General features: G+C 40.8%; 1 protein-coding gene across 2 annotated transcripts in view; it reads right to left on the bottom strand.

Moving 5' to 3' along the window:
• LOC142483137 (mitochondrial enolase superfamily member 1-like) overlaps positions 1-9,095 on the bottom strand; it is a 23,637-nt gene extending 14,542 nt beyond the window's left edge. The window contains exons 1-7 of one of the 2 annotated variants that reach the window (XM_075583198.1): positions 8,922-9,094; positions 5,860-5,968; positions 3,339-3,454; positions 2,475-2,561; positions 1,451-1,477; positions 437-509; positions 285-323 (exon numbers count right to left, since the gene is read on the bottom strand). In XM_075583198.1, the coding sequence (XP_075439313.1) occupies positions 285-323; positions 437-509; positions 1,451-1,477; positions 2,475-2,561; positions 3,339-3,454; positions 5,860-5,968; positions 8,922-9,092 (622 nt within the window). In that variant the 5' untranslated portion in view covers positions 9,093-9,094. Of the gene's footprint in view, positions 1-284; positions 324-436; positions 510-1,450; positions 1,478-2,474; positions 2,562-3,338; positions 3,455-5,859; positions 5,969-8,921 lie in introns of both variants that reach the window. The other variant, XM_075583199.1, reaches the window with a different exon arrangement.
• Between the last annotated feature and the right edge of the window lie 1,003 nt (positions 9,096-10,098).

Below are 10,098 nucleotides of genomic sequence, written 5' to 3'. Positions count from 1 at the left end.
TAGCCATGTAGAAAATGAAAACTGTAGGAGTTATAACTTGGTGAACATCTAAGGCCGCGCTTATAGTCCCGGCGACGTGACGTAGCTTCAAAACAAATGTATTGATTCCGTTACGTGCGATTATAGTAGGAGCAACGGCTTGGTCGCGGTCACTGGAAGTCAATTACATTTGATTTTTCAGCGACTGCAGCATGACGTCAGCGTCGCCGTAGCAAGGACTATACGCGTGGCCTTAGTCAGGTGGCATTATATTTCCCTAAATTAGTGTACAATAACAACATTACCTCTTGCTTTTTGTCCATGTTTTCCATTTTGAAGAATTTCTACAAAACAAAGGGCACCGGGGTTTTCATTGGATTTGCACTGAAGCTCAGACCACTTCATTTAGTTTCTTTCTTTAGTATAATGCAGCAATCAATTTAAGAAATTAGCTCACCAAGTGCTTCCTCCTCAGTCAGGGCATCCGTTATATATCTGAAATCTATGCATGATATCAACTGATTTGGACTCTGCCAATAGAAAGTTATAGTTTAAGAAATACAATAGAACAAAGCAAAATGTCTTGTACCAACACTTAGTGGCTCGTTCTATATCCCCCAAAGTGGCCGATCGAAATTCCAGAAAGGCTTCTTTGGTGGATATAGAAGAAGCACCTTAGTATAGATCAGGGATGCGCAACTCCAGTCCTCAAGGGCCAGTAACGGGTCAGGTTTTCAGGATATCCCTGCTTCAGCACAAGTGGCTCAGTCGAAGACTGACATATACAGCCACCTGTGCTGATGCAGGTATATCCTTAAAACCTGACCTGTTGGTGGACCTCGGGAACTCAAGGAGCCGACCCCTGGTATAAATGCTCTTCTAGGGAGGCTATCAGATTGTATTATCCTATTCCTCTTGGGAGGTTTCCTGCCAGCACTACTATCTCTGTTCATAAACTTTATGGCCTTGGCTTCATAAGTCACGTTGCTTTGTTTTGATTAACAGTATGCTGTAATTTTAAATTATTTCATGAATATGTGCTAGCTGGCTGGTCCCTGCTGTTGATCCAGGGATGGGAACAAACAAGGTTTCTAGAAAAGAAAAGCAAGATACAATCCTAGTAATATGAAGGTGTAAATAAATTGCATTTTGCAAGCAAAACCTTCCCAGAGGCTAATCATAGAATACAATTCATAACAGCAGAAATCCATGCTACTCAATTTATTATTTTTTTTCTAACTTTATGTGATTCCATAAGTCAAATTACATTACCCTGATCTTGGGTAGTCTGAAAGAAAGTTGATGATGTTGCAGTTTTCCCTTCTTCAGGAAACCTAGGGAGTTTGCTGGAAGTCACAAAAAATTGGCACAACTACTCCCCCGCTTCACATAAGGGTGAGGGGGAAAGAGTGTAAATGGTGCCAGGAAGAGGACTGCACGAGGAGCCAAGAAGCAAACCTGGAAGTCTTACCATGTCAACCAATAGCTTCCACAAAGGCTGGAAAGAGGGGAAAGTAAACAATATAAACGGAGGCACATTTTCATTGAAGCGTGCCTGGACTTGTACAAGTGCAGTACATGCACACAAGAGTAGCAGGGAGAGGAGATTGTACTACTTAAGACAAATAAATGATCTACAAAACCATAAAGAATAATGTCGGGTTTAATCAGATATAAGAGGGGAGATGGATCAGGGCGATATTGAGCAAAACTGGCAACAAATGAGGCATGTTTCACCTTGCTTATTTACGCCAGCATGTTAATGTACTTTTCCCATCATTTCTTCGTGTGCATCAGGTAGGAATTTGGGGATGGTCACTTGCAGGAATCACCTTGCGCACAAATTATTATTGGATATATCAAATGATGTGCCTATAGTGCTCTATTATTACTATCACTGTCCCTTGCATCCATTTATTGCCCTGTGTATTTATTCATCATTCCCTCTGCCATTCCTTCTCTACCTCATCTGCGTTAGATTGTTATCTGGGATGGCACATCTGCGTTAGATTGTTATCTGGGATTGCACATCTGCGTTAGATTGTTATCTGGGATTGCACATCTGCGTTAGATTGTTATCTGGGATTGCACATCTGCCTTAGATTGTTATCTGGGATTGCACATCTGCGTTAGATTGTTATCTGGGATTGCACATCTGCCTTAGATTGTTATCTGGGATTGCACATCTACATTAAGCTCAGGGACTCTCTGTAAATCAGTATTGCTGACCTGAGGAAGAGAGAGGACACTCGAAAGCTTGTCTTATAGTATCTACTGTTAGTCCAAATAAAAAGGTATCACCTAATATTGAAGTACCCATTTACTCTGCACTATTGCAACAGGACTAACACGGCTATTTCCATTGAATCGCTGTTATTTGGAAGAGAAAATGTGCTATGTCCGAGGTAGTGTAAACCTCTCAGTTTAACCATGTGCGCTGGATGTAAGTAATGTAACTTTACCACAAAATATGTAATATCAACAAGGTTTCCTACCTTCTTTTCTTTTTTGGCCCATAAATCCCACACCGCATTCAGGACTGCTGCTGTAGCCAACTGGACTGCTCCTTTCTCTGGGCCTATCTAATAAAAACAACAACTCCTAGTTTTACATCAACTCTCTACGAACCTACAATATAATATTGTAGTGTTGCACTGTACCCTTTTAGTAATAAAAAATATATTTAAAAAAAAAAAACAACGTGACTGTGTAGTGGAATAGAGGGTGTGTGTGTGTGTGTGTGTGTCCCCGGAATGGACCTGAAGGTGAGCGCTTTCGTTAACTAGGGATATATCTATAGATATATCCCTAGTTAACTTAACCGCTCACCTTCATGTACATTCAGGTGAATGGGCATTTAAATTGGCTAAGGCTTATTATCGTTTAGTAATTCTGGAGCTGGTGTCATACAAATGAAATATAAATCACAAAAGGAAAATGCACGAAGATTCCATCAGAACTATAAAAAAAATTCAGCAAATGACATTTTCTTACATGAATGACACATTAATTTAATAAAATATTGTTAACAAAATCCATCCCAGTACTGATTTTTGTGCATGAAAATAAACCAAAACAGAAAAAATATTCAAGCAATTCTAAGGACTTGCAGAAAACAACACCTGTGTTCATTCCGGTAATAAAATCTTCGAGACTAAATTGTACCTTCTCCAAAGCTGCAACTCAGAGCGTTTTCGGACGAAAATTATCATTAAGGTCATTGGGAACTTTAGCCAGAAAACGTCTGGAATGGCCGCTTCAGAATATATTCAGTTAACTCCCTGGTCTCTTCACTTATCCATATTTTTAAAATACATTTCTTGTAAAATGCTAAAAAAAAAAAAAACTACGAACAATACCCATCTGAGCTGCCCATCACTGGTAAGCTGCCTGTAGAAATCTCTGAAATTCTTTACAATGTCTTCAAGTTCTTTACCAACAACATGTGCCGAGAGAGCTTTCACAGCACACACAACTGCAAAACACAACACAATATATAAGTGACACCATAAAAGGTACTTATAGCACAAAATAATGCTCTTTAGTGATCGATACGGTGAAACATCTACATCTCACGTGCATTTATATATTGATGCTAGTAGTTCTCGTATTACTTTTTGGTTCTTTTTACAATAACTAGTTTATTAGAAATAAATTATTAAAAAACAACAATTGCATTATTAAGGATTATTACATTGATAAGCTTCACTTATTAAAAATGAAGGGGGAAAAAAATGTTGGCACTACAGGTATGTTATGATTTCTATTATCACGCACATCGCTTTAGTTTGTTGCTGTTTTTTTTTTATAACTTATGCAAAGGAAAAGTTGACTATCTGCATTACAGAAAGATTTTTTTTTGCTGTTGGGTCTTACTAATGGACAGCAAGAATGGTACTCGTGACTGAATGGGGCATGTGGTCACTTTTGGTCATCTACGGACTCGCCGCCGCCGCTGGCCGCTTCTAAGGTAAATTGTATTAGTGCTTAGGGGAGGGGGTTCATTTAAGGGGTTTTAGTGCTTAGGGGAGGGGGTTCATTTAAGGGGTTTTAGTGCTTAGGGGAGGGGGTTCATTTAAGGAGTTTTAGTGCTTAGGGGAGGGGGTTCATTTAAGGGGTTTTAGTGCTTAGGGGAGGGGGTTCATTTAAGGGGTTTTAGTGCTTAGGGGAGGGGGTTCATTAAAGGTGTTTTAGTGCTATGGGGAGGGGGTTCATTTAAGGTGTTTTATTGCTTAGGGGAGGGGGTTCATTTAAGGGGTTTTAGTGGTTAGGGGCGGGGGTTTTTAAGGTAAGGGCTTAGAGTAGGGGGTTTAGGCACTTATCCGTAGCGGCGAAGTGGCCGGCGGCGACAGGTTCCGGGAACGGGGCGAGACACGACGAAGCGCTTGTGGTCATTTGGTCCTAGGCCAACTCATGATGAGTGCAACCACATGTCATATACCATACATCATCAAAGCTCGCGCTGTCTTCTAAATATCACTTAATAATTATACTTCGGGATTCCGGTCCTGGCTGAAAGACATCACTGTCCGATCGTCTTCCGGTTAAAACCGATAAACTGAAATGAATCCTAATTTCCTATTGATTTCCACCTCTTGTAGCATCCCACACATAGGTAGGAGACAAAGGGTAGCACCAGGGGAGTATGGAAACAAAAAGAAAAACACCAAATTCAAAAGTGTACATTTTGTTTGCATTCTTAACACTGATAAACACTGATTTAAAAAAAAAAATAGAATTAAAAGAAAAGTAATAAACACTTATTTCTTTTTACAGAAAAATAAACACTGAAACCTGGAATCCTTAGTTATACAGTACTGTGTTAAATCGATACTGGAAGTGAATATAGGAGTCAGCACACATGGCTGTCAGTCTTAGGCCTCGTTTATAGTGCCGGCGACGCGACCGTTGACGTCGCAGTCTCCACTGGTGAAAGTTGCACTTAGGTTTGGAGCGACATCGCTGGTGACAAGGCCAGTGATGTCACGAAGGGGGCAGAGTGCAGTAGGCGCTCTGTGATTGGTGTAGAGACAGTCACATGTTGCGACTGTCTCTCCCAAAATCAAATTGTACTGACTTCAACATTTTTTGCAGCTCCGTCGCCCTTACTATAAGCGCATGTGACTGATCCAATGTATTTGTTTTCGCGTGGCGGCGCCGGGCACTATAAGCGCCACCTTAGCTTTCATCCATTTCAGGTTTTAATGTTGCTGTCATTTTATTGTTTTTGGTATGAACCCAGCTTTTAGCATCACAATGCAAAGCAAGCACGTGAAGAGTTCAAACTGAAGTCATAGTTGTACAGTACTTCCTTAAACCAGACTTTGCTGTGCAAGCTGTGTGATAAGCAGGCCAAATCCTTACAGTAATACCTACAAATGGAGAAGGTAAATACAGACATACAGTGTGTTCATTTACACGTGAACACCCTGAATCCTAATACTTACAACAAAAAAACAGTTTGCATTGTTTTAGGCAAAGTTAGAAAACCTGTGTGAGAGCTGTGCAGTACATGGACACCAGTTAGTTATATCTAGGTAAAACCATGTTTGAATTGTCTGACTCCAAATCATCCCCTGCTGTGTCTATTTTAGATGTATCTACTGTAGGTAAAACCATATGTGAATCAAGGTTAGTAGTGCAGATCTATTTGCACAATGTTATAGCAGGTTAAAGAAAATCAGCTTTTCTCAATGCTTTTCACAAATTGTAGGTGCTGTGGACCCACAGAGAGTATTTGTTAGCATGTATAAATACATAGGTATGTGTTTTACTAAACTGAAAAAATCCTCTAGCTGTCTTATGATCCCTATGTCTGCGATAAACAGCATAATAACATTTTATCCCAAAGCTGTAATTGTATTAACTACAATAACTTACCGATTTCTGTGCCTTTTCCCAAAGTGAAAGTTAATCCGTGACCTTTTAAACCATCACCAGCATCAGTTTCTATAACAACATAGGCTGCAGAGTAGTCAGGGTCTGTATGCTATATTACAATGTGAGAAGACATACGGAACAATAATATTACTTAGGATGCAGTGTGCATACTGTATGTACGTGTGTGTGTACGTGTGTATATATGTGTGTGTATATATATATATATATATATATATATATATATATATATATATATATATATACAGTGGTCGACAAACCACCAAAAAAATCTACTCGCCACCTAGTACCAAACATGTGGTGCTTGTGCCAATAGGAGCTCGCCACGATGTTAAATCCACTCGCCCGGGGCGTGCAAATGTATAGGTTTGTCGAACACTGTATATATATATATATACACACACACACACACACACACACACACACAGGATGAATCTGCATCGCCACAGCATCACGTGCGGAACAAGAGACAGTCCTGTCGGCGAACATTTCTCTGACTTTGGCCATAAGATGAACAATCTGAAGGTGGCCAAACTCAAAGGTAATCTTAGAACACTGAACGAGAGATGGTTGCATGAATACAAATTTATGCAACTGTTCAGGACACTTAGTGGTGGCCTAAATCGAAACCGCAGATTTAGGAGTCACTATTGACACTCTCTTCCCATGAGTGCTAAAGGCCATGTATATACATACTGCGCTATATGCATGCACACACAGCTGTCTCTTACACATACAAATATTCCATGGTATATAGGGTATATAGGGACCACATAGTATTTTTTAGCAGCCAGAAGATAATAAAAACTTTGTCCAATGAAAATCTGTGACCCTTAATTCTGGAATTTGTGGTCTAAAGCAGGGTTACGCAAAGTCGTCTCCCTGTGCCCCCTGTCTGCTCACCTCTCTGCTCGTGCCCCCTCCTGCTCGGCTCCGGCGTCAAATAACGCTGCGGAGTCATGTGACGTCATGTTGCCATGGCAACGTGACATCATGCGACCCCGTGGTGTCATTTGACGCTGGGTTATCAAGGCGACGTGTCACCGAAGACCAGATAGGAGAAGTTACAGAGGCCACGTGCGGTCCCCCATCATTTAATGTACATGCCTTGGGGGAGAGCGCGGAAACTCTATAACCGCAGCACCCCCCCCTGGAAAATCTCACGCCCGCCCCACAGTTTGCGCACCCCTAGTCTATAGCAACATAGCATTATATCAGATCAGCCAAGCTGCAACTCTCAGCACACTTTAAAAAAAAAAAAAAAGATACCATTCAGTGCAGATTGTTCTAGTGAATTAAAATACCACTTATTTGCATATCTCTGACAGGTTTGCAACCTTGTCTTTCCCCATTATTGCTTAGCAAACCGTGCTCCCACTGCAGAGATTGTTCTAGAGAAGGACACATCGCTATAGGGCCGAATACTTGAGAATAAAAGTTCTAAGTCACAACAAATCACATTTGTAGAAACCTGGAAATGCCCCAGCTGTTCCTATTATTATAGTGCACAGAGCAGTGTTGCAAGAGGAAATGAATGTTTTGGGGTTATAAATCATATCATAACCTTTTCTCTCTTCTCATTTTCAATATTGTTGTCTTTTCATAAAAAATAAACATTTATGTCCATGCACTGAATGTCCAGTCCTATGTGATAAGGATTGGAAGATACCTTCTGGTACATTGGCAGGGACGGGCTGAAAGGCATCTTCCAGCTTCGAAAGCTGTTTTAGCACAGCACTGCTTAGTAACTACAGTAGGGCCATACAAAGTTTAACATGAATATCTGATATATCCTATAATCTGAAAGAAGGATTTGTCCTGAAATATTATCATTTTTATCCACTGCAATAAAGCAATCATTTCTTAAATATATTTTACACTCACTGTGCAGATTAAATTTGTATATTTATAGGGACTTTAAGTAGAAGGGCCATTATAGGTTTCATTTTATTTTTCTGGGATTTTATTTACCATTCTGATTATGTTTGTAGATTTTTGTGTTAAAACCAGCACACACAAAAATGAAATATATCTTGGGAATTGTGTGGTTCCTGAAGACGGAGCACCACGGATCAGATCTGATGGATCCCTCTGTTCAGTTAAGCAAAAAAAAATATATATATATATATTTTTAGGGAGGGATTGCAGCTTTTAAAGTAATAGCTTGAAGAAAAACAATCAGTGTGATACTTTGAGAAGTGTTTGGACTTCCTATGTTTTGCCCAATTGTTTTATTAAACAGGGAAACCTAGAGAAGTATTGGTTTATATTTTGTTCAATATTCAGCAAAATAATCTGTCTAATTTTGAAATAAGGCAAACTAAAAGATTGCTTTAAAGTGATCTTTTGTTAACACTGTGGTAAATATGTTTAGGTATGGATGGTTAGGCCTCAGATTTATTCCTATCAGCAAATAAAGTTGCGGGTATGGGTAATGATTACGTTGAATCAGTAGCAGAAAGCCGGAGTACCTGCAGAGTTACTGAATTGCTCATCATGCTGCACAGCAAGCAGAGTATGGCAAAAAAATATGCAACCACAACAATGTAATATATACTGTATGGGCTATGGCTGTGTCTGTAAGGTTAACATCTGATCCCTCTTGAATACCCTCATGAAGACTCCACATCTGGATGTCTGCACTCTGACTCAGATACAGTACTGCCAGGCTGGCCCTTGCTCATGAAGGGTCTCTTCTGCTACAGTATGTGATTGAACCCTTTTACAGACAGACCAGAAACCTATTGTAAGGTTGATAAGTGCTCTGTATAATTATTCTTATAGTTCCACTGACAGACATAAATATGTATCAACGTTTCAAAGTATTTTTTACAAAGGTTTTTTTGTTTTGTTTTGGAGGCAATGGATTATCTCAAGCAACCCCCAAAATAATCGACCTTAATAAGAACACAAACAAAATCCCCATGCCATGACTCTGATCGATATTTGTACATCAGAAGGAGCATGTGATTGCAGAAGCCAGGAGGAGGAGGAGGAGCCGCATTAGCTGTGGGCACGGGGCAGGCTCTGATTAGGATCCTTACCATGGCATCAGAGCCGTGGTGACCCACAGAGGTCGGGAACCGGACATCTGCCACAGTGAGGCCAGTGATCTTCCCCGTGATCAGCATGATGCAAAATAAGGAGACAGCCGCCTCGCATGCAGGACTTGCTGCTGCTACAGTAGGTTGCAGAGGGGGTGTTGGCTTCCTCATATGCAGATGACGTTAACTGTGGCAGCAAGTCCCACCCCCAGCAGCTAACTGGTTCACTATCTGTTGTTCTATTAGAAACTGAAGCTTGTTGAACCCTGATCCTGGTGTCATTAGTCCCACTTTAACCCTTTCATTTAAAAAAAAATGTTTTAAAGCATTGCTGCGGCAGGTTTGAACAGGCAGAGACATTTAAACTGACAGAAAGTACTGTAAGGTGATCATTTATTCTTGCTTAATTTTTTTATTGTTTAAAAACGCTGGGTTTACACTGTAGGTGTTCATTTAGATCTTCATGAAGATATTTTAAAAACAGTCTAGTGTAAGCACATTTACATACTTAAAAGATTTACTACCGAATTAAGATTCATAAACCTATCCAAATCTCTTTTGTTCAGTAGTTTGCATTGTGAGGTAAGAAGTATGAGAGACGGACACCAGAGGGCGTACTAAATCTGTACTGCGGATTAGCAACAATGGCCAAAATCTGTGGCAGTCTTTGGATAGGTTTCCAGGCACACTTGGCCTCAGATTCCTTACTATCACCCAATCAATCTTTCCATGGAGGTCCACAGAGGTAGTCTGCTGGTTTCCTCAATATTGAGAACCACTTTGTAACGAAGAGTAAGCGCACTAGAGAAAGATACAGGGGGGAGTGGGGGCTGAGGGAGCAAATATTGTAATCATTGTATTCTGCCTTTTCACACTATTTGGAGTGAAGAAAATGTGTTTATACTAGTGTACCCAAAGGTCAACATCAAAACTTAGGCTGCGGCCAGGCAGGGAGCGAGCGCGCTGGCACTCGTGCGCGGTGACGTCAATCGCTCTGCTGAGCCGGGAGCTTTATGGTCAGCTAGTTGCGCTCGCGGGGGACGCGGCCATGTCACGGAGCTGGTTCGTCCTCATTGGGCAAACCGCTCACGTGATGCGCCAACGGGCGGCATAATCAAATTTGCTTGCCTCTGCAAGTAGCTAAGCGCCGTGCATGCGCAGGCGCTTGCTCACGCTG

This window comes from Ascaphus truei, unplaced genomic scaffold (assembly GCF_040206685.1).
Source record: "Ascaphus truei isolate aAscTru1 unplaced genomic scaffold, aAscTru1.hap1 HAP1_SCAFFOLD_2995, whole genome shotgun sequence".
Classification (NCBI taxonomy): domain Eukaryota; kingdom Metazoa; phylum Chordata; class Amphibia; order Anura; family Ascaphidae; genus Ascaphus; species Ascaphus truei.
The sequence above is the reverse complement of the archived record's forward strand: the minus strand, read 5'-3'. Positions and strand labels throughout refer to the sequence as shown.